General features: G+C 42.0%; 1 protein-coding gene and 1 pseudogene across 1 annotated transcript in view; both read left to right on the plus strand.

Annotated features, from left to right (window-relative positions):
* Positions 1 to 981: 981 nt before the first annotated feature.
* LOC106579572 (ankyrin repeat and SAM domain-containing protein 6-like) lies at positions 982 to 10,683 on the plus strand (annotated as a pseudogene).
* A 1,081-nt stretch (positions 10,684 to 11,764) lies between these two features.
* Positions 11,765 to 23,285, plus strand: part of prkdc (protein kinase, DNA-activated, catalytic subunit) — a 50,211-nt gene continuing 38,690 nt past the window's right edge. The window contains exons 1-19 of the mRNA XM_014159583.3: positions 11,765 to 12,177; positions 13,134 to 13,210; positions 13,330 to 13,434; positions 13,555 to 13,629; positions 13,735 to 13,843; positions 14,108 to 14,220; positions 15,792 to 15,891; positions 16,063 to 16,118; positions 16,244 to 16,274; positions 16,410 to 16,567; positions 17,586 to 17,732; positions 17,934 to 18,098; positions 18,303 to 18,471; positions 18,865 to 18,914; positions 21,246 to 21,389; positions 21,939 to 22,088; positions 22,265 to 22,383; positions 22,632 to 22,791; positions 23,179 to 23,244. Coding sequence (XP_014015058.2) covers positions 12,009 to 12,177; positions 13,134 to 13,210; positions 13,330 to 13,434; positions 13,555 to 13,629; positions 13,735 to 13,843; positions 14,108 to 14,220; positions 15,792 to 15,891; positions 16,063 to 16,118; positions 16,244 to 16,274; positions 16,410 to 16,567; positions 17,586 to 17,732; positions 17,934 to 18,098; positions 18,303 to 18,471; positions 18,865 to 18,914; positions 21,246 to 21,389; positions 21,939 to 22,088; positions 22,265 to 22,383; positions 22,632 to 22,791; positions 23,179 to 23,244 — 2,163 coding nt within the window. The 5' untranslated portion in view covers positions 11,765 to 12,008. The remainder of the gene's footprint in view (positions 12,178 to 13,133; positions 13,211 to 13,329; positions 13,435 to 13,554; positions 13,630 to 13,734; positions 13,844 to 14,107; positions 14,221 to 15,791; positions 15,892 to 16,062; positions 16,119 to 16,243; positions 16,275 to 16,409; positions 16,568 to 17,585; positions 17,733 to 17,933; positions 18,099 to 18,302; positions 18,472 to 18,864; positions 18,915 to 21,245; positions 21,390 to 21,938; positions 22,089 to 22,264; positions 22,384 to 22,631; positions 22,792 to 23,178; positions 23,245 to 23,285) is intronic.

The raw sequence follows: 23,285 nt of genomic DNA on the forward strand, positions 1-23,285 counted from the left end.
ATTTATAATACGTCTGCCCCCCAAGAACCCCGGACATTCCTGTTTCATAGACAACAGCCCTAAGGTCACTACAACAGGGTGGGGGCCATACTCTTTGAAATGTTCAAACACATCCCCCAGTTCAACGAGGTCCCTACACATCAATCATCATGACAGCTTCAAAGGAACAGATGCACTATCTGGTTAAATAAACACCCTCCCCCTATCGTGAGAACGGAAAGCAGGATGTCCTGCAGGATGCCCATATATGGGCATACACACATGACCCATCAAGTAGGGTCATAAATCCCACGTTTGACGTGTGCCGTCTACTGTATTCTCTCTGCCGTCCTCCCCTTAGCAGCCTCCACTGGACTGCATTTATAAAAGACAATTGTCAATTCCATTAACAACTACAAGTCCAATTCATAAAAAGCAATATAAAAGAATAGTGGCGTAAAGAACCGTTAATATGTTTCACATTTCCTACAACAACAAAATTGTCCAGTGATCTCTAATTTAGAAGCTTAGAGAACAGTAGGCCTATATCCAAAATCCAATGTCATGCCTAATGAATATTAAAGTTGACCATTAAAATATGAATATTAAGTTGCTATACTACAAATGAATGTGATGAATGATTTTAATTACTGCACTGTTGGTTAGAGCTTGTGAGTTAAGCATTTCATTGTACTTGTGCTGGGCTGTGTGGTCCGAAAAGACCGCTAGTATGTTTTATTCATTTTGCGCAGGCGCAGAATGTCAACAGGGAGCAATGATTTCCAGAGGTTGAGACGGGATGGTAACACCGGTTGCTATATGATTTACAGTAGAAAATAAAAAAGCGTTTTATTTTTATGATAGTACAAACCAAACCTGCGTATTACTCGAGGAGTGAACTTTACACTTGTTAGTGTGTCATGCTTTTCAAAGATGGGCCACCGATAGACATTGGAGAAAAGTTTTAGAACATCACAACTGGAACTCAAACTAACATTAGAAATGAATGTAGGTGTTCTGGGAAACGCACGGTTGTCGTTTTGTGCTTGTGATTAAGGCGACTATGAAACTGCTCGAGGGATTCTTGAGATAGTGGACATGAGAATCTGGTCTGATTTCTACTGCGAAAGGGGGCTTCGATGGACAGCCGTAACAACTATGGCTGGACGCCTCTCATGTGGTCGCTACCAATTTATGTGCTCATTGGTCAATAATTTATACAGATGTTAAATGGGTGTCACCGATTAAAACGTTATAATTATAATATTATAATATGCACAACAAAATAAAACAATCCTTACTAGCAGGGGTGCGTTTCACAAAAACATAAAGGTAATCTTTAACGGTAAGAACCATTATGCTCTCCTGGAAAAAGCTATATGGACACTACTGACCTGCAAACCGATATTTAATTTCATTATTGGTTAAAATAAGGTATCCTTATAGCTTCTCTGCTCTCACATGTGCTAACACTTCCAGGTCACCTGTGTACTATGTGACCAATGACACAATGTGAGAGTTCCCCTGCTCTACAAAACATGAAGCATTAAGATCATTGTTCGTCCATTCCCTACATCTTAGTACAGTATGTTTTTGGAAATCTCTTGACAGTTCCATTCTAATATATGCCATTTAGCAGACAATTTTATCCAAAGTGACTTAGTCATGCATGCTGTCGTGTCTTTGGGCATCATTAAAACCAAAGACTTATTTTTATCAAATAACTCTCTGTAATTATTATTAGATTACAAAGTTATAATTTTCCTAATATAACTTTCCAGATATCATAATATCTGACCTATGAGTCTTCTGACTTATTTTTACCTCGCGTCAGTCTCATTCCAAACGTCGTAAATTGTTGTTATCTGCACGAACCCAGTCTTCACTAAGTCATCCATACATCAATTGTCGTAAAATCATTTATTTACTAAACTAAGTAATTCACAGAAAGCATACAAAACAGTAGGTATCGTTACAAAGCAATGGTAGAGGAATGTGCCCTAGTGGGCTAAACCGGCATGGCGGCTTGTTAAACAAACAAGGGGGGTGGGGGCAGCGGAGAAGACACTATAGAGTTGATAAATATTAACAATTGATATGCTAATCCTTTGCACATGAACGCTCACTCATTCGGAAACAATTGCAATCAATATATATATTTACGCTCAGTGTGTCGTCGTGATCTTTGTTGGAGAGTTTCGTCCTCTCTCTCTCTTGGTTTGAATGAATCTTTCAAAGTGACATTCATTACTGTCGCTATACGATGGATGTTTCGTCGGTCTTCGCGTTCAATGATACCAAATTTCTAGCTGCAGACTAGTAATTAATATCAAAGACTTGTTATTATTCTGTCGGTATCGATAGTCTGAAAGTTTATTATATAAACATTATTATGGTAATATGGCAATATTGTCTCTCATGAGTTTCATAAAATTGTACCAAACGGACCAGTTCGTAGCTGGATTCTTCACCGATCTTTTATACCTTCTCCAGAACATAAATGTCGTTCGGTTCCCCCGTCCTGTGAGGTGGAAGAATTCCTTTGTCTCTCTATGAAACCTCACTCTGTCTCAAAATTGGGGCCATGAGGCAGGACATTCCCTTTGGAATTTACAACCGCCTTCTGACCACAGCAGCCTGGGTGTAGGAGACAGAGGGAGATGGTGCAGAAGAAGGGGGATGGTAGAAAGGGAGGGGGTCAAATGTGCTCGCCGTACTCAAAGAGGGCAATGTCATGACAATGCATACATTTTTACATATGGGTGGCCCCTGGGAATCGGACCCACAACCCTGGTGGTGCAAGCGCCATGCTCTACCAACTGAGCTACAGAGGATCATGACATTGTCTTGTCACCCAACAGGTTTGGCCATCTAAATGTGGCCCACATCCTGCTGGAGAACGGGGCAGAGGTGAACGGTGGGAACCGGATGGGGGCCAACGTTTTGACCATGGCAGCCAGGGGCGGCCACACCCACGTGGCCAAGCTCCTCCTGGAGAGTGGCGCCTTTGTCGACGACTACGACCACCTGGCGCTTGCCAAGGGCATCGCCAACGGCAACAACAACAATAGCATTGGCAGCTTTGGCAGGGACAAAAGAGAGTTCATGGACATCAAGGTGCTCGCCACAAGGTGGCCATTCGCTTGCACCTGGAGTGGGGGGCAGAGGTGAACGTTTTCCAGAAGACAACTGACTGGGGCGCCCTCATGCTGGCCATGCTGAGCGGGAAGGTGGGTGTGGCCCAGAAGCTGGTAGAGCAGGGGGCAGACCCGGACCAGGTCAAGGTACTGGCCAAGACGGCCTTTGAGCTGTCACAGCAGCTCAAGCAGAGGGATGTCAAGGCCATCCTGGACTCCATCATCACCCTGCGCCCACAGCCAGGTATGGACCAGCCACGAGTTCACTTCTCTGTCCAGGTCTAACACAGGTGATTCGGTGAAGCACGCTCATGTAATGACTAACCCTGCCTGAGACCTGAACACTTTTGTTAGCTTCCCAAGCTAACGTCTAGACGGCGGGCTAAAAGTCTTCTAACACATTGTGGACCCGGACTCGAACCCTGGTCAGTCACACACTGTCTGAAATGAGTTCTCCAATATTTGTTCTATCATTAAGCTTACTTGGAATAGAACGGACCAGACGCCCTGTATAAAACCTTTAGGCTAGGTATCAATTTGTTTAGGAAATGTTATTGTTGGCAGGGCTTGATGCTGATTCAGGGTTCTGTGTCCTGCTGAAGAAACATTCAGGAGAAAAAACTGTAATAATCTTGAAATGTAGTCAGTGATCACACCTTGTGTGTCTAAAAGAAACAGTCATCGTTACAGAATTCCCCCTTTAGACATCTGTTCTCTTTGATGTGCCTCTTGTGTTTGGACAAGAAGTAGTACACAAGAAGTACGCTTCCTAGAATTTGTTCAGTCAGTTACCTATTCTAATGATCACGACGACTCAGTCATGATACTATGGGTTAGGCTTTATCTGCAATTCCTGTATAGCTGGAAAGACAACTTATGTCTTTGGTGTGGTGCAGATTGTGTACAATGAATCTTGCCTTCTTCGAGTGCATAAGGGCTGAACCAATGATGTGTATAAAGTAAACCCTGGTTTGCTGATTCTATGTAATGGCCAATGAGAGGCTTTGGAGCCACCGGCGCCATATTGGCACTCCCCGGAAGGAGCAGTCCTTTATAGGAAAGAATGGAATTCTACAGTATTTCAATAAAATGTTTCAAGGTCAAAATTACATGCATTTATTTGTTGTAGTGGGAACATTAACATTAGTACTCTACAGAAATGAAGGTCCAATGCAGCTGAAAATGAGCTGTTATTGGCAGAGAGGTTTGGAACTCTATTTCTTATTGGTGTAACTAATGGTGATGTCACCAGGCAGGCCAAAATTCCACCCCACCAAAACAGGCTGAAATATCACAGTATTATTCTAACATCATAGTGTGGAATTATATACTGCTCAAAAAAATAAAGGGAACACTTAAACAACACAATGTAACTCCAAGTCAATCACACTTCTGTGAAATCAAGCTGTCTACTTAGGAAGCAACACTGATTGACAATAAATTTCACATGCTGTTGTGCAAATGGAATAGACAACAGGTGGAAATTATAGGCAATAAGCAAGACACCCCCAATAAAGGAGTGGTTCAGCAGGTGGTGACCACAGACCACTTCTCAGTTCCTATGCTTCCTGGCTGATGTTTTGGTCACTTTTGAATGCTGGCGGTGCTTTCACTCTAGTGGTAGCATGAAACGGAGTCTACAACCCACACAAGTGGCTCAGGTAGTGCAGCTCATCCAGGATGGCACATCAATGCGAGCTGTGGCAAGAAGGTTTGCTGTGTCTGTCAGCGTAGTGTCCAGAGCATGGAGGCGCTACCAGGAGACAGGCCAGTACATCAGGAGACATGGAGGAGGCCGTAGGAGGGCAACAACCCAGCAGCAGGACCGCTACCTCCGCCTTTGTGCAAGGAGGAGCAGGAGGAGCACTGCCAGAGCCCTGCAAAATGACCTCCAGCAGGCCACAAATGTGCATGTGTCTGCTAAAACGGTCAGAAACAGACTCCATGAGGGTGGTATGAGGGCCCGACGTCCACAGGTGGGGGTTGTGCTTACAGCCCAACACCGTGCAGGACGTTTTGCATTTGCCAGAGAACACCAAGATTGGCAAATTCAACACTGGCGCCCGGTGCTCTTCACAGATGAAAGCAGGTTCACACTGAGCACGTGACAGACATGACAGAGTCTGGAGACGCCGTGGAGTACGTTCAGCTGCCTGCAACATCCTCCAGCATGACCGGTTTGGCGGTGGGTCAGTCATGGTGGGGTGGCATTTCTTTGGGGGGCCGCACAGCCCTCCATGTGCTCGCCAGAGGTAGCCTGACTGCCATTAGGTACCGAGATGAGATCCTCAGACCCCTTGTGAGACCATATGCTGGTGCGGTTGGCCCTGGGTTCCTCCTAATGCAAGACAATGCTAGACCTCATGTGGCTGGAGTGTGTCAGCAGTTCCTGCAAGAGGAAGGCATTGATGCTATGGACTGTCCCGCCCGTTTCCCAGACCTGAATCCAATTGAGCACATCTGGGACATCATGTCTCACTCCATCCACCAACGCCACGTTGCACCACAGACTGTCCAGGAGTTGGTGGATGCTTTAGTCCAGGTCTGGGAGGAGATCCCTCAGGAGACTATCCGCCACCTCATCAGGAGCATGCCCAGGCGTTGTAGGGCGGTCATACAGGCACGTGGAGGCCACACACACTACTGAGCCTCATTTTGACTTGTTTTAAGGACATTACATCAAAGTTGGATCAGCCTGTAGTGTGGTTTTCCACTTTAATTTTGAGTGTGACTCCAAATCCAGACCTCCATGGGTTGATAAATTGGATTTCCATTGATTATTTTTGTGTGATTTTGTTGTCAGCACATTCAACTATGTAAAGAAAAAAGTATTTAATAAGATTATTTCTTTCATTCAGATCTAGGATGTGTTGTTTAAGTGTTCCCTTTATTTTTTTGAGCAGTGTATATAAAGCACTGCATGCAATCCTTTAAGAAATGTGTTTTTATATATATTTTTTAATTGAAATGTTAATGTTCAGTTCACTTAATATGTAAAAGTATGCATTAAAGTAGTCTGTAATAGAATATACTTGTTAAAAACAAACGTAGACATTAATAAATGTATTTCTATATCTTCCAAACTCTTTTTTTACACAGGAGGAGGAGTACCAAAATGGCTGTGCGGTGGCTTCAAAACAACGACCCCGGTCAGTCATTTAGGGTTAATACATATCATTGGTCCTAACCTAAACAATTGTAAAAAATATTTTCTGCATACATTTTCACAATTGTTGTGCAGTTCAATTGATGCATCAGAAATCTCAAAAGTCACTGCTCACGTAGTGTCCATATCACTCCTGCATTCTTAATGCATACATTATTGGTGTGATATAATGTACATCTAAGCACAATAACCTTAACTACAATTCAGGACAAAATTAGGACCAGTCACTTGTGTTTTGAGTTCCCTCATCCCTCTCCCTGGCTAGCAGTCATGTGATTGTGGTACACTCTCCTGATGGTTTTGGACTTGTTAAAGACATGTTCCGGTACTTTGGCGACTAAGAAAGTATTTTTTGGGAGGGCTGGATGTTTCAATGTGTAGTTCATACATGCATAATCTATGAGCAGAATGACTATCTTACCTCAATTAGCCATAGAATCCCTAGTTTGAAGCTGTGCAACGACCATTTTCCCTACATTTACCCCCACGTGGGCCATCCCCCTAGCAATTCAAGTTCAAGCCCCTCATATTTGAGTGACAGCTAGCAAGAGGCCAGGCCAGCTCAATGGACACAGCAGAGAAAGCGAGAGAGATCGATGACGTGGTGCACATATCTGCACATATGTGACATAGTACGCAATTTTTGGGGACCATTTTTGGCTTGTAAGTGCTACTTTCAGAACTACGGACTAAAAAGTATACAAAAGTACCAGAGAATCTCTTTAACTTTAGCCTGTACATCTCTCCAGTATTTCTCCACTGAGGGTTCCCTGCCTTATCGTGTTACCCAATGTGACTGGGTTCAGCAGTGGGGTAGTGTGTGGTGGGTAGCATAGTTAATGACCATGTCTGATTGTTGCTTCACCCCACCGAAAGGTCCTTTGTACATTTATCTTCTGTTCTTTTAACCCCCTCATAGATGACAAGAAGAGGAGACAAGATGTCTTCAGTGCCTTGAAGTTAGGTGGGTTTAGAAGACGCAGACATATGTTAAACAGAGGTTTGCCTTGTGAGAGGACGTATTGCATTGTAAGGGAAAAGCTGTCATATTGAGCTATGTCTGCAAGAGTTGGCATAATACTACCATGTGTGTTCAATATGTAAACCAACCATGAATGTAGGTAAGCCAAGAAATAATTCTCAAACATCCCCAAAATGGGGTCTCTGTGATTTTATGAGAATCTAACATGGCATGTGCACTGGGCAGTCTTACATGGTTGCTCAATGCAGTCTGGCGTAAGTGCTAAACCCTGGGAGGGAAGATTGTGTGGGGTCTGAAAACATCACATTCACAATTGTGTGGGGTCTGCAAGGGCTGAAAACATTTGAAACTTTTGGTGGAGACCAGAGACCTTTGTTTCAGTAAGATTGTCTGTAGCTGAAATTGGGTGGTCTGTGGTAACCCGTGTGTGTGTGTGTGTGTGTGTGTGTGTGTGTGTGTGTGTGTACTGTGTATCCCAGGCAACTCCGAACTGGTGAAGGAGATCTTGGAGGAGGACCCGTCCCAGGTGAACATGGCCAACCCGGACTGGGTGTCACCCTGATGATCGCAGCTGTCAGCAGGCAGCTGGATGTGGTGCAGCTCCTGGTTGAGTCATTTTTATTTTGATATTTGGAACAACACAAATAAATTATCATAACATTTAAAACTATATGAATATAAAAATATACACAAAAATAAGACTTATAAATATCAAAAAGAAGTAACAAAGACAAATAGAAACAAATTGTAGTATATAAATACAAATAAAAAGAGAATGGAATTATTACACTATTACCCTATTGCTAACAAAAAACACACAAATAAAACTAAATTGCACAAATCCTATATCACACAAATACAATAACACACTTATTTGGAAGAGAACCTGATTATTACATTATTGCAAACAAGAAACACACAAACTAAATTGCACAACTAATTGCATTAGTACTGTATGAAGTTAGAGGTGCGCTATTTGAGAGATTCCCCCGCACACCCTACCTCGGGCTTCCTGTGGCGAGACCTGAGGTCAACCTACCACCACCCCCCTCCCCATCCCATACTTCTGAGTGGGAGACCTTCCCAGGCAGTAGCCTGCCTAGCTCACAAACTACAATCAGGGTGCCCACTCCGACAAGGTTAATTGATCCACAGTCTCACACGGTGACATGATATCATTGATGTGACGTGCCACCCCCGGCAAGATGCCGCCAAGGGCGGCTGCCCATGTCGCCTATACCTAAATCCGCCACTGGTACTAGACTAGCTATTTATTTATTTGAAAGTGAATATTTATCTGTTTCATAGGTCTTGGCAGAATGGGCACGGAGAAGGACTTTTTAATAACCACAATGGTAGGATTATTTATATTTGAAGTGGTTTTGAGTTTAAATTCCTTGACCTTAAGCCCAGTGGCTACATTTCATTGAAACTTCAGTTTCACACTTTGGCATACATTAAAAGGTTTCAAGCTGGCTGAATAACATTGTAGAGTCCTGTGGCAAACTGTTACACATTGTGGATATTATTGAGAGAAAACTGAACACTGATATGCCCCCGTCCGGACTGGGGACCATAGCCTATCCACTGTGCATGCTACTGCATATATACTGCAACGCTGGTGTGATTTAATTGATTAAAACTTATACAAAAATTCCAGCTGAGAAACGGAGCATCCCTGACCATCTGCCAACGACAAGCTGAAGGCAGTGATTCCACCCTTCCTGCCTCCGTCGAACTTTGAACCGTGGAACTCAGACTGCTTGCGAGTCATCAAAGAGGGCAAGAGTGAAACCCCGCGGCTGCCCATGCCACAGAGGCCCGGCAAAGCCAACCTCAACAGCAATGGCAACTCTGAGTCACATGTTGTCGAAGATTTTCGGAAAAAACTATTTTCACTGTATGAAATTGAAAACCACTGATAGATCGATCATGATTTTGGAGGATCGGGGTGCCAAGCCCCACCCCTGTGCCTGCTCCTGCCTCCACTGTGCCTGACATCAGCCTCCCAGACATCCACAGCAGCCCCAGCCTGGTGGCCAGAGATGTCCACTCCAGACAGGTCAGACATAAAATATTCCAGCCTTATTATAAGACATTATAAAGGCTCATGCATGCTTACAAAATGTCAGTATTACTAGCAAAAGATGAAGTGATATACACACACACACATCTATTTTCTGTGCAGAAGACAGACCTGAAGAAGAGACCTCAGTCTGGGAACTCCTCCACCTCCAAGAGCACCTCTCCCACCCTGACCCCATCGCCATCCTCAAGCCTGCCCTGGGGGACTCCCTGTCCTCCGCCTCCTCCCACCCACACTCCAAGAGCAGTGGCGGCTCCAGTAGTGGCACCATCACCGACGAGGGTGAGCCTGGGCATCTGTGGTTGGTATGAATACTTTAAAAACACACCCTTCCTCTGCTGATCTCTTACTACAAACAGATTATCTATCCAGTATCCTGATGAACAGATGGACTATCCAGCCCATATTCGAAGAGCAAGAGCTATGTGTCATTCACACTATATCATAAGCCAAGTTGTATTTGCTACTTATTATAAAATGTTCATAGCTATGGCTTACATGTAATTTCATTCAGGGTTGGGGTCAAATCCATTTAAATTCCAGCCAATTTAGGAAGTATACTGAAAATCCTATTTACCTTAATGAGGAAAATGTGGAATTGGAATTTGGTTTACTTTTTGAATTGAATGGAATTGACCCCAACCCTGATTTCATCCACTCAGTCACTCAGTCAGTCAATGTGTATCCACTACAGGTGGATATGGAGGCTTTCTTTACTCTGACAGATGGAGATTTAAAGGAATTGGGGATTAAGACAGATGGGCTGAGGTATCAAATACTGGCAGCAATTTCTGAACTCAATGCTGGTCGTTTTCAATCTTTACTAAACCCCCTTTCTGTGTTCCCTGCCTATCTATTTGTTTTATTTCTATCGTGTTTAGTTACCAAAGAGGGTTCACACCTTGATACATCCAATGAAAATAGATAAATTATTATTATTCACCTGAATTGTTGCTGCAGGGGAGAGAGAGGCAGATTTTGCAGTAGACCATCCACAACTTTCAGTCCTCCTTTGACAGCAGTGCCAGTAACCCCAGACCACCAGGACATCCATGCTGTGAGTGTTATGACGTCACAAACCCCTAACCAGGATGCAGGACACATGGTTTCTGAATCCAATATTACACATGTTAAAATCCCATCTATAAACCTATGTCTCCATCACTTCCTTAAGTTGCATTCACAGCCTGACTGTAATTAGTAGGCATATATGATAATCATTCTGTTCTGTAGTTCCTACAGGCTGGGTCCGACACCAGGTGTGCACCTCTAACAAGAGGTAACAGGCATGACACTCCGATTGAAGACCAACTGTATAGGATCCAGGGTTGGGGTCACGACTGGGAGGCGACCTGCTGCTTACCGACATAGCACAAAGTAATGTGCAGCCATCCTTTATTGCCATGGCAACAGGGCTGTCATAGGGGAGATACAGTAGAGTGAGTGAGCGGGTACTAGGAAAGAAAATGCCTAGTCTTGCCTTAATGGCTAGTCTTGCATTAATAAGTGCTTCTACACCTGCATTGCTTGCTGTTTGGGGTTTTAGGCTGGGTTTCTGTACAGCACTTTGAGATATCAGCTGATGTAAGAAGGGCTATATAAATACATTTGATTTGATTTGAATGGATGTGGGAGATGAAAGCCTTTAGGCTGAGATTGAGACAGTTGCGACAAGCGCTGATGATGTACGAGAGAGTGAGTACTAAGTGAGAACGGACCTTCAGGCCCAGTTTCCTAGACACAGATTACGTCTAGTCATGGACTAAAAAGTACATCCAATTGAGAATCTCTATTAAATATGCTTCTGAATCCAGGACTAGTCTTAATCTGTGTCTGGGAAACTGGCCTGTAATGTCTTAATGAATGTGGGAGATAAAGGTTTAAAAGGCTGGAATTAAGATTGTCGCACACTGATGATGTAAGTGATTCATCATTCTGGCAAACCAGAATTCCTCCAGAGGGAAGATTGTCCTCATTTTTGGTTTTATGTCTGATTTTCTCTTTTTCTACATTCACTACTGTAAGTGTTGTTACTTGTACTAAGTCTAGTGATTTGTGTGTGTAAACAAAGTAGGTTTTATTCTGATGATGAACTGCCATTATTAAACCTCATGAAAAGATGGACAGTGTTCTTATTTTGTTAGTATTCAGATTACTGCCAATCTACACATTGCCACCAACTCAACTTTCTGTATCATGGTTTTTGGCTTCCAAAATAAAAAAAATTAACAATATTTCCCCATAGGAATAGAATCGACACTCCATGCCAGTAGATTACGCTGTTTACAGTTGAACGCGTTTAGAGTTGACGACTACAGGGGTATATTCAGGATCTTTTCAGCGTTGATTGAGCATTTGAAAACGACGATACATTTAAGGTTACTTACTAGACTTGTGACACAATCGCTGCCTGTTGAAAGGCTAATCCATGCTATAATTAAATTAAATTGCAATATAAATTAGAGTTTGATTGAGATTGCTACATTTTAAACAGTTGACATCTGATTTCCGGGTTGGTAACGTTTTTGAACATCATGCTTGGTCGTGAATATACCTTTGATGGGAGTGTTTAAACTTTTAGATGTATTTCTAGTCGCGCGCGTATGAATGTTGTTGATGTGTTCCAAGGATAGCTAGCAGTAGCTAGATTTGTTTAAAATGTCCTCCGACGACAAAGTTAAGGTTGTTGGAGGGATTCAAGGGCATCTTCTGAAACTTCATGCAGCTCTCTCAGATGGCGACACAAGAGATGCAGCGCTAAGATGTCATGACATTATCGGGGACTTGGGGCAAGAATGCATGCTAACGAACAGCGAGAACGAGCTGGGTAAGGTTCACTGTAGGTCTATATAAAGTGTGCAATATATTAACTTCAATTGTAAACAGACCAAACAGCATAACTAGCTGTGTAGATAGCATAGCAACTTAGCTAGCAAGTCTAGATTTGCGCCTTACTCTTTGGCTTGCTAATGCTGGGGGGGTATTCATTTAGCCTATTCTGTTGCAAAACGTTTCTTAAACGGGAAGGGACCTATCTGAATTTGTCTAATATAAACTCTCGTTTTCGTTTGGAGGAAACGATTTCTGTTGCAAAACGTTTTGCTACAGAATTGGGCTAATGATTACATACCTTCCTAATGAACGAATACTGGCTCGGATCAAGAGGCACAGACTGGGCACCTGTTTGAGGCAATGGCCAGAGCCATTTTTTGAGATGCTAATAATCACAGTTACGCATGCGCATTGCATCTTGAATAATACCAAACGTCCCCATTCATATGGCATTTGAGATTAACTATGTAGGTAATAGTGATTAAGACCTTAAATTAGCGTGTTTCGCAATGTTATTTCATTCTAAGGACTAAAGGGGTCCTTACTTTTTTTGTAGCTCTTGACTATCAGGCCTGCTACATCTGAGGCTCTGGTCAGCAGCTTTGCAGGCTTGTCCACACTATGGGAAGATCTGTTGCATTCTCACGTCCTCTCCTAGTCTCCTTCTCAAAACCCATTGGATGAGGGTCAGAAGTCTCTCATTTCTGATCTCCCCCTCCAATGGGTTTTGAGAAGGAGGCAAAAGGAGAGTAGTATGCAATTGAGATCTTCCCTAGCTTTCAACAATCCGTTGGGGTCAGGAGGGCAAGTCCACGCTGATCTAGGATGCTATTCTAATTCTGTAGGGACTATACGACATAGTGTTTTTGTAAAATATAGAATTACCTGTTTTTTTTTTTAAGTGGTGAGTGAGTGACATCAAGTAATTGATTGATTTGTTTTCTCTTGAAGCTTTACATGCATCCTTGTTGTTCTCAAAGGAAGATGGGTTGCTCAATTTTCTTCGAAAATCACTGGCATGTGAAGAGGTTAGTGCAAATGAATGAGGTCAATGAAAATCTGTTCCCCAATTGAAATGTAGAAGGACAGTCCAGTTCTATTTTGTTGTTGTTGCCATGATGACTGACTGGTTCATATTTAAATGTAGCTCCGAGATACAAGAGTTGAGACCATCAGTCTACTGGACAAGTTCTTGCAGAGGATATCTACAAGCGTCAAGGGTTGGGAGAAGACTTATGCCATTGATATCAAGGTATGTTATTAACTGTTACATTTGATGTATTTTTTAAAATTTTATTTATACATTTTGAAGTGATTTTTATTTGACAACTTGGACTCCTCAGTATTAACTCCATCCTTCCTCTGGTCGTAGGACATATGCTTGGTTGTGTATACAAAGGACAAAGCTGCAAAATGCAAGGCACCAACATTAGATCTCCTGATCAAGGTTAATGATTAACATGCATTCATGTGATAATGTTTTTATTGAAAACTGGTTAAATGACAACATCTTTTTACTAAATGTCAGTTTTCCATTTCCTAACTTTTATAGGTTCTCTATTTAACTAAGGACTCCAGCATTGCTCAGGACTTAAAAGTTGGTAAAATATTCGACAAATTCTATTTTGAGCTCTCCTACAAGAACAAAATCGCAGATACAGGTGAGTGTTAATTTCCTTCTTGATGGGGGTCATATTGACAGTGTGAAAAAGCAGGCACCTTCAAGTAGGTGTCGCAGAATAGCATTCAATAGGGCCCCACATATTCAACCATGTTTACTGACTACCTTGTAATTCCGATGTTTCCAGTGGCATAGGAATCACTCTGTCTGCTCTCTCTATAATGCAGTATACTATAACATTAGTTTACCTGCAAGTCCTATTGACACTGATTTGTGTTTCTGATTTGTCTTGTTTTTTCAATAGTTCTCAGTAAAATCTATGAGCTCTTAGGAGTTTTGGGTGAAGTCCATCCCAGCGAAATGGTCAACCACTCAGATAAACTCTACAGAGCCTATTTAGGAGAGCTGAAACTTCAGGTACATCCCAAAACCGTCCCCTCAAAACAACTGTAAATTCACCAGGAATTCAGCTAAAAATGAGTTTTATTTAGTAAATCTGTTCCCAAGTATTTCCATGAATAAAAAAAGAGAAAGTCGTGGCCAAATATAAAGACACCCTTTTCTTAAATATTTCACTATTTCTTCTCAAATAAATATATAAGGCACAGCGGTCAAAGGCGTCACTACAGACCCGGGATCAATCCCAGGGTGTGTCACAACCGGCCGTGACCAGGAGTCCCATAGGGCGGCGCACAATTGGCCCAGCGTCGTCCGGGTTAGGGGAGGGTTTGGCCGTTGGGGCTTTACTTGGTTCATCGCGCTCTAGCGACTCCTGGTGGCAGGCCGGATGCCCGCAGGCTGACCTCGGTCATCAGTTGAATGGTGTTTCCTCCGACACATTGTTGCAGCTAGCTTCCGGGTTAAGCGTGCGGGAGTTAAGAAGCCCTGTTTGGCGGGTCATGTTTCGGAGGACGCATGACTCAATCATCGCCTGTCCCGAGCCCTTTAGGGAGTTGCAGCGATAAGACGATTAAAATTGGAGAAAAAAGGTGGGGGAAAAGTAATATATATTTTTGAATTTTGTCCATGTCAAATGTGTCTTTATTTTCTAAATTACAATTTTAAACTAAAGTTTACAAAAATAAAATTGGTTCTGCATTGTTGAAAATCCATAACAGGTTGTGGAGACAGTTTTTTTCAATTTCAACTTTTTTTTTTAAATACATTTTAATTTCACCTTTATTTAACCAGGTAGACTAGTTGAGAACAAGTTCTCATTTGAAACTGCGACCTGGCCAAGATAAAGCATAGCAATTCGACACATACAACAACACAGAGTTACACATGGAATAAACAAAACATACAGTCAATAATACAGTAGAACAAAAGAAAACAAAAAGTCTATATACAGTGAGTGCAAATTAGGTAAGTTAAGGTAATAAATAAGCCATGGTGGCAAAGTAATTACAATATAGCAATTAAACACAGGAATGGTAGATGTGCAGAAGATGAATGTGCAAGTAGAGATACTGGGGTGCAAAAGAGCAAGATAAATAAATACAGTATGCGGATGAGGTAGGTAGATAGATGGGCTGTTTACAGATGGGCTATGTACAGGTGCAGTGATCTGTGAGCTGCTCTGACAGCTGGTGCTTAAAGCTAGTGAGGGAGATATGAGTCTCCAGCTTCAGAGATTTAAATTGGGAATTATTTAAGAAATGTGCAAGGGTGTCTATCTATTTGGCCACAACTGTATGTGATCGTGTCTCAATGTAATCAAGATATTAAATGATTGTTATTTTCAAGTAACAAGTTGGTCAATTTGCAGTGTACAAATTATTATAATTCTGTTCCGTCCCGCCGTAAACATCCGGTCCGACAAAAATCGTCCCTCGGCTAAATCTAGTTGCCTATCCCTGCAGTAGACTGTGTGGTATTTGAGCTGTGTTCATTGCGCAATATTTAGGCCTACAGTTGAATTACAATAGATTTTGTTGTGTGCATTGAATTTCATTTTCTTTTGGTTGCAATGTTGAAACCCTTTTTAGATTACTTCATCGACAAAGGAGCCAAAGCTTACTGTTGTGGCTGGATGTTTGAGAGGGATCACGGCACTAATGGTTAATTTCACCAAGTCAGTGGAAGACGGTGTGTGTGTTTTGTGTTTATTGCCTTTATTTAACTGAATGTGTTGCTCCTGTATGGAAAGCTTTTTTTCAGTCGTAAATCTTCTGATTGACTTTCTCAGCACCAATAAGGTGACTTTGTCTTCAGGTCGTCCTGTATTTTCCATATTCATTTTTAATATTTTTTCTGCAGACCCAGGAACCTCAAAGGAAATATTTGAGTATGCCTTGAAGACAATTAGTCCTCAGGTTGGTAAAATGTTATACAATTAGTGCTTTCAATATCCTATGTGGTAGCGTACAGGTTGTCTAATGTGAGCAATTGGACTGTTCATTCATCCTTCTGTTCATTTCACGTCCTTTCTTTTGAACAGGTGGAGATGTGCCGTTATGCTGTCACATTTGGTAAGATTTACTGCATTGAGTGCTAAATCATTTGCACTTTCATGACTACTATTTTGTTTCCATTGCACCAGTAAATCTCAATCAAAGGCAGCATTGTTTGAGCTTAACATTAAGCAATGTTTCTATGCTTTGTAGCTGGACTGAGATTGTTAGCAAAGCATGCAGCTCAATTCAGCCACTTGCTGATGGACCACTACAGAGCCTTGTTTGATGTCATGTCCAAGCTGTGTGGACACATCAACCAGGAGATGAAGAAGACCAGTTACTATGCCTTGGAGTCCTTCCTCAAACAGGTGGGCTTACCACGTCCCTGAAAGCCAGTATGTAGTTAGGGGCAATTCCATGGTAACAGAATGGTGCTGATACTCCAATTTTTCACTTTAAAATGTATTTAAAACAAACAAATGATTGCAGAGTTTAAAAAACCATAGCACACTATGCACAATGACTGCTTTTAACAATGTCTACTGAACATTTAACAAAAACACATTTACTTGAAGAACAGTGCAGATGCAACGTTTGGTAACAGAATGACAGAACAAACCGTAATTCTGTTACCAAACTTTGCATCTCAAATCAAATTTTATTTGTTGCATGTACCGAATACAACAGGTGTAGACCTTGCTGTGAAATGCTTACTTACAAGCCCTTAACCAACAATGCAGTTCAAGAAATAAAGTTAAGAAAATATTTACTAAATAAACTGAAGTAAAAAATTAAATAAAAAGTAACACAATAAAATAACAATAACGAGGCTATATACAGGGGTTAGTGGTATTGAGTCAATGTCCGGGGGTACAGGTTAGTCGAGGTCATTTGTACATGTAGGTAGAGGTAAAGTTTTTAGTCCTAGATTTGGCGCTCCGGTATTGCTTGCCATGCGGTAGCAGAGTGCACAGTCTATGACTAGGGCTGCTGTAGTCTTTGACAATTTTTTGGGCTGTAGCTGAGAAGGTTTTTCAAGTAAATGTGTTTTTGTATAGTTTTCTATGGAAATTATTAAAAGTATTCCTTGTACATAGAGTTGTATGGTTGGTTTAACTTTGAAATCCTTGGTTTTTGTTTGACCTACATTTGAAAGTGAGCATCATTCTGTTACCGTGGAACTGCCGTCAGACAAATTAATGGTGCCGTTTTTTTTTGCAGTCACGCTGCACAGAGGGGCGTCAGTTCATTTCTCCCCTATACTTATTGTTTCATAAGATATACAGTATTTTTGTGAATAACCGTATTTCTATTCCTTTGTTTTGCAAGGAGTGTGTTTCCTTTTTGCCCTGAGAAATATAACTGTTTGGTGGATTGTCACTTTAGGTTGCTCTCCAGGTGGCAGAGAATGTTGAGGAGCACAAAGGCAAGCTCAAGTTCTTCATGCAGAAGTTCTGTGCCATAATCAAGACCATGGACTCCACTCACAAGGAGCTCTCCATTGCTATCCGTGGCTATGGATTCTTTGCAGCGGTACGTTTCTATTTTCTCCCCTCATCCCTTTGGGCTTCTCCTGCTGGAAAAGCCACTGACTGGTTTGTTGTTATGTTGTAGTATACTACAGTTAGTCACTGATATGTACATGCATTTGGAATTGTGGTATATTCAATTTATCCTGTGCACTGTTTATTTTGCATTACTGAACCGTTTCTTGTGTAATTGTTGCTGTTGCAGCCATGTAAAGTGGTTTGCCCTCAAGACGTGGACCTGATGTACACAGAGCTGATCCAACGCTGCAAACAGATGTACCTCACGGAGTCCGACGGAGAGGAGGATAAAGTTTACCAGCTCCCCAGCTTCTTGGACTCCATCGCCAGTGTCATCATCCACCTAGATAAGGTAACCCCAGAACCCAGTCCAAATTAACCCCTTCGGAAATTTGAAAAATGCCTACCCCCGCGAAATCGTGATTTGTCCAAATAATCAGTGATGCTAAATCTAGCGCCCTGCAATAATTGTTCCTATGTTCCGACCGATGTAACTTTAGTTACGGATGGTGTAGAGACTAGCATTACCATATCACTGTTTGTCGTGCACCCACAGGTCCCTGAGGTCTACACACCTGTGCTAGAGCGCCTCCTGGTGGTACAGATCGACAGCTTCCCTCAGTACAGCATGAGAATGCAGCCCACCTGTACTCGTGCCATCGTCAAGGTGCTTGTCGCCATGGCATCCAAGGGTCCAGTATTCTGGAGCTTCATAAGTTCTGTGGGTGAGTTGAAGAAACCGAGTCAAACAATGTGTTCGCGTTCAGCGTTTTTACACCACAGACTCTAGCCTATAATATATGCCATTTCTGAAGGCCTTCAAAAACCCTTTATAAAGCCATCATAGTTGCTTCACAAACCATTTAAGCTACAATCATTTAGGCTGTTAATAACAAATGCCATGCTAGGTAGAGGCTGCAAAGGGTTTTGACAGAATCGTCAAAGTGCCAGATGTAAGGACATTTTTCTAAAGCCTTTGTTGTACGTGTATAGTATTAATAAAATCTAGATCGACCTTATAAAGGGTTTATGAAGGCCTCATTAAGCCGTCAAAGTTGCTGTTACAGTAACTTCTGATGCATCACTATGCCAGAATTGTTTTATTTATCTCCATTCAGTGCACCAGGGCTTGATTCGTGTCTGTTCGAAGCCTGTTGTCCTTCCTGAGGTAAGGTCATTTTGGCCCTACATTATTGCCACTGTTTTAATGCTCTAATATGAGAATATCATACATTCCTTACATGGACTGTGATCTATGCGTTGTTGACCTTGTTTTCATCAACTCTTCTTAGTTGCATAGTTTTGTTATTTAAAGCTATACTTTAAAGGTATATTTTCTTTAACCATGATTGAAAGTTGGCAGGATAGTGTATTGTCAGTCAGTTGGGAGGATGGGATATTGTCAGTTGGCGGGATCGGGGATTGTCAGTTGTCAGTAGAGGTCGACCAATTATGATTTTTCAACGCCGATACCGATTATTGGCGGACCAAAAAACCCCGATGCCGATTAATTGGCCAATTTTTGTATTTTTTTTATTTATTTGTAATAATGACAATTACAACAATACTGAATGAACACATATTTTAACTTAATATAATACATCAATAAAATCAATTTAGCCTCAAATAAATAATGAAACATGTTCAATTTGGTTTAAATAATGCAAAAACAAAGTGTTGGAGAAGAAAGTAAAAGTGCAATATGTGCCATGTAAGAAAGCTAACGTTTAAGTGCCTTGCTCAGAACATGAGAACATATGAAAGCTGGTGGTTCCTTTTAACATGAGTCTTCAATATTCCCAGGTAAGAAGTTTTAGGTTGTAGTTTATTATAGGAATTATAGGACTATTTCTCTATACGATTTGTATTTCATATACCTTTGACTATTGGATGTTCTTATAGGCACTTTAGTACTGCCAGTGTACAGTATAGCTTCCGTCCCTCTCCTCGCTCCTACCTGGGCTCGAACCAGGAACACATCGACAATAGCCACCCTCGAAGCAGCGTTACCCATGTAGAGGAAGGGGAAAAACTACTCCAAGTCTCAGAGCGAGTGACGTTTGAAACGCTATTAGCGTGCACCCGGCTAACTAGCTAGCCATTTCACATCGGTTACACCAGCCTAATCTTGGGAGTTGATAGGCTTGAAGTCATAAACAGCGCAATGCATTGCGAATGGCTGCTGGCAAACGCACGAAAGTGCTGTTTCAATCAATGCTTACGAGCCTGCTGGTGCCTACCATCGCTCAGTCAGACTGCTCTATCAAATCATAGACTTAATTATAACATAATAACACACAGAAATACGAGCCTTAGGTCATTAATATGGTCGAATCCAGAAACTATCATCTCGAAAACAAAACGTTTTTCCTGTCAGTGAAATACGGAACCGTTCCGTATTTTATCTAACGGGTGGCATCCCTAAGTCTAAATATTCCTGTTACATTGCACAACCTTCAATGTTATGACATAATTACGTAAAATTCTGGCAAATTAGTTCGCAACGAGCCAGGCGGCCCAAACTGTGGCATATACCCTGACTCTGCGTGCAATGAACGCAAAATGACACAATTTCACCTGGTTAATATTGCCTGCTAACCTGGATTTCTTTTAGCTAAATATGCAGGTTTAAAAATATATACTTCTGTGTATTGATTTTAATAAAGACATTGATGTTTATGGTTACAGTTGTGCAACGATTGTGCTTTTTTCGCAAATGCGCTTTTGTTAAATCATCCCCCTTTTGGCGAAGAAATAGTCTTCACAGTTCGCAACGAGCCAGGCGGCCCAAACTGCTGCATATACCCTGACTCTGTTTGCAAGAGAAGTGACACATTTTCCCTAGTTAAAAGAAATTCATGTTAGCAGGCAATATTAACTAAATATGCAGGTTTAAAAATATTTACTTGTGTATTGATTTTAAGAAAGGCATTGATGTTTATGGTTGGAGCAATGTGTACCTAAGCAATTATATGCAACGCAGGACAGGCTAGATAAACTAGTAATATCATCAACCATGTGTAGTTAACTAGTGATTATGATTAATTGATTGTTTTTTATAAGATAAGTTTAATGCTAGCTAGCAACTTACCTTGGCTTCTTACTGCATTCGCGTAACAGGCAGGCTCCTCGTGGAGTGCAATGTAAAGCAGGTGGTTAGAGCGTTGGACTAGTTAACCGTAAGGTTGCAAGATTGAATCCCCGAGCTGACAAGGTAAAAATCTGTCATTCTGCCCCTGAACAAGGCAGTTAACCCACCGTTCCTAGGCCGTCATTGAAAATAAGAATGTGTTCTTAACTGACTTGCCTAGTTAAATAAAGGTCTTATTTTTTATTTTTTTTATCGGCCAAATCGGCGTCCAAAAATACCGATTCCGATTGTTATGAAAACTTGAAATCGGTCCTACTTAATTGGCCATTCCTTAATCGGTCGACCTCTAGTTGTCAGGATCAGTTGTTGTCAGTGGGAACTTGTTAATGGTGGTAACTGTTCTGTTAGGAGGGGGAGAACGCTCAGAGTGGCACCGGGACTGGTGGGGAGTCTGCAGAGGCCTCTCAAATGCAGACTGGGAAATGGAGGGTTCCCTCTTGTCGCGACTACCTGGATCTATTCAGGGGTCTCTTGGACTGTGATCATCTAAAGGTGTGTGTGTGTGTGTGTGTGTGTGTGTGTGTGTGTGTGTGTGTGTGTGTGTGTGTGTGTGTGTGTGTGTGTGTGTGTGTGTGTGTGTGTGTGTGTGTGTGTGTGTGTGTGTGTGTGTGTGTGTGTGTGTGTGGTAACCAGTTAGGACGCTGTTCTAAGCAGATCCTGGTTAAAATAGTATTATTCTCTTTCAGATACTTTAACTGCACTTTATTAAGCTTGGCCTGGCCCAGTAGAATGGTCCTAAAAGTGTACGCCGCCCATTTAGCTCTGCAGGCAGGCTCTATCAAAGATAACAAATACTATTTGAACCCAGGTCTGGTTCTAAGGGGAAAGATGTTTTTAATCTTCCTTGCTCAGTTTGGTTCTCTTAGCCTAGTTAGTCCTCCACTAATCTCGGTCAACCCAGAACTTAAGTTGTGCATCATTTGGTTAGATGCTACCATTTATGCTTACGTAGTCTGTCCATGAGAGATTAGTCCTCCACATACAGTGTTGGTTGATGAAGTGTTCCTTGCTATCAATGACTCAAAATTTCCTCTGCTGTAGGACACTGGGTTTCTCGACAGTGGGTTTGAAACCCAGAATGCTACCCTGAGGTCTTTGAGCCGCCTGCTTTATGATGAACTGGTGAAATCCATCCTGAGGATCGTAGAGAAGCTGGACCTCTCAGTTCAGAAAGTCAACACAGAGAAGGAGGTGAGACCTCTTCTGATAATAACTTTTGATTTGTGGTGAATCATTTTTTAAACGGTCACCACTGATGTGTCCCGGCTTTAGCCGATTTAATAAAGGTGTGCCATGTGTGAAAATAATTGATATTGTAAACATATGAGGATCTCTCATTGATCAATACATGGTTTGTCTGGTCTTAGGGTCAGGATGACCAGATCAGCAGCAGTATGGTTCTGCCGTCCTCTGACCCAACAGCCCACCTCCTGCCCAACAAACCCAAGGACTTCACTGCCTTCATCAACCTGGTTGATTTCTGCAGGTACAATACCAGTCCCCATCCACTAGCCTGGTCCCAGATCTCTGTGTGCTGTCTGGCGTAACAACAACCATAGAAAGCGGCTATACAGCACAGATCTGTGACTTCGTTTTTTATTCAGTGAAGGGGGGGAATCCTCAATGCAGCCTAAATCATCCAGTGCTTTCAAGCCGAGTATTTGTATGCCCGTTTGGCACCTGAGTCTGTACCTCTAGTTACATTATGAGGCCTCTATCTGTTTGTCCTTGTAGTGAGTTGCTCCTGAAGAAGCGTCTGGAGTATTTTGGGCAGTGGGTGTACCCTTTGAGCCACGAGCTGATCCTTCAGTCCATAAGAGCCCCGCTTGTCAGTGGCTTCTACAAGCTACTCTCTGTCTCCATGGAAGTAGCCAAGAGAATCAAGTACTTCCAGGTAAACCGTGTTCTTCAATTCCATCCCATTATTATGCTTTGAAAATATGTTTGATATAATTTGCGCTGTATGCACTAGCAAATCCAGCGTCGTGGGTTTGATTCCCTCTTGGGTCATATGCACTATCTATTCAGTCACTGCACTGGATAAAAGTTTAGAACTAAAGGTTATATATGCCACGTAGATACAGCTGTATGTTCTACAACTTGATGGCTGATGTACATGTGATGTACATATGTGATGTACATGATGGCTGATGTACATGATGGCTGATGTACATGTGATGTGATGTACATGATGGCTGATGTGATGTGATGTACATCATGGCTGATGTACATGTGATGTGATGTACATGATGGCTGATGTACACTATACTTTTTTTAACAGGGTGTCGGACCCAAAAGCGCTCAAAGCAGCGCCTGCTTTGCACTCTTCTCAAAGTTTGGAAAAGAGGTACAGCACGACTACTTTTTAAATCCACTCTAAACGAGAAG

The sequence above is a fragment of the Salmo salar genome, chromosome 19 (assembly GCF_965601325.2).
Source record: "Salmo salar chromosome 19, fSalSal1, whole genome shotgun sequence".
Classification (NCBI taxonomy): domain Eukaryota; kingdom Metazoa; phylum Chordata; class Actinopteri; order Salmoniformes; family Salmonidae; genus Salmo; species Salmo salar.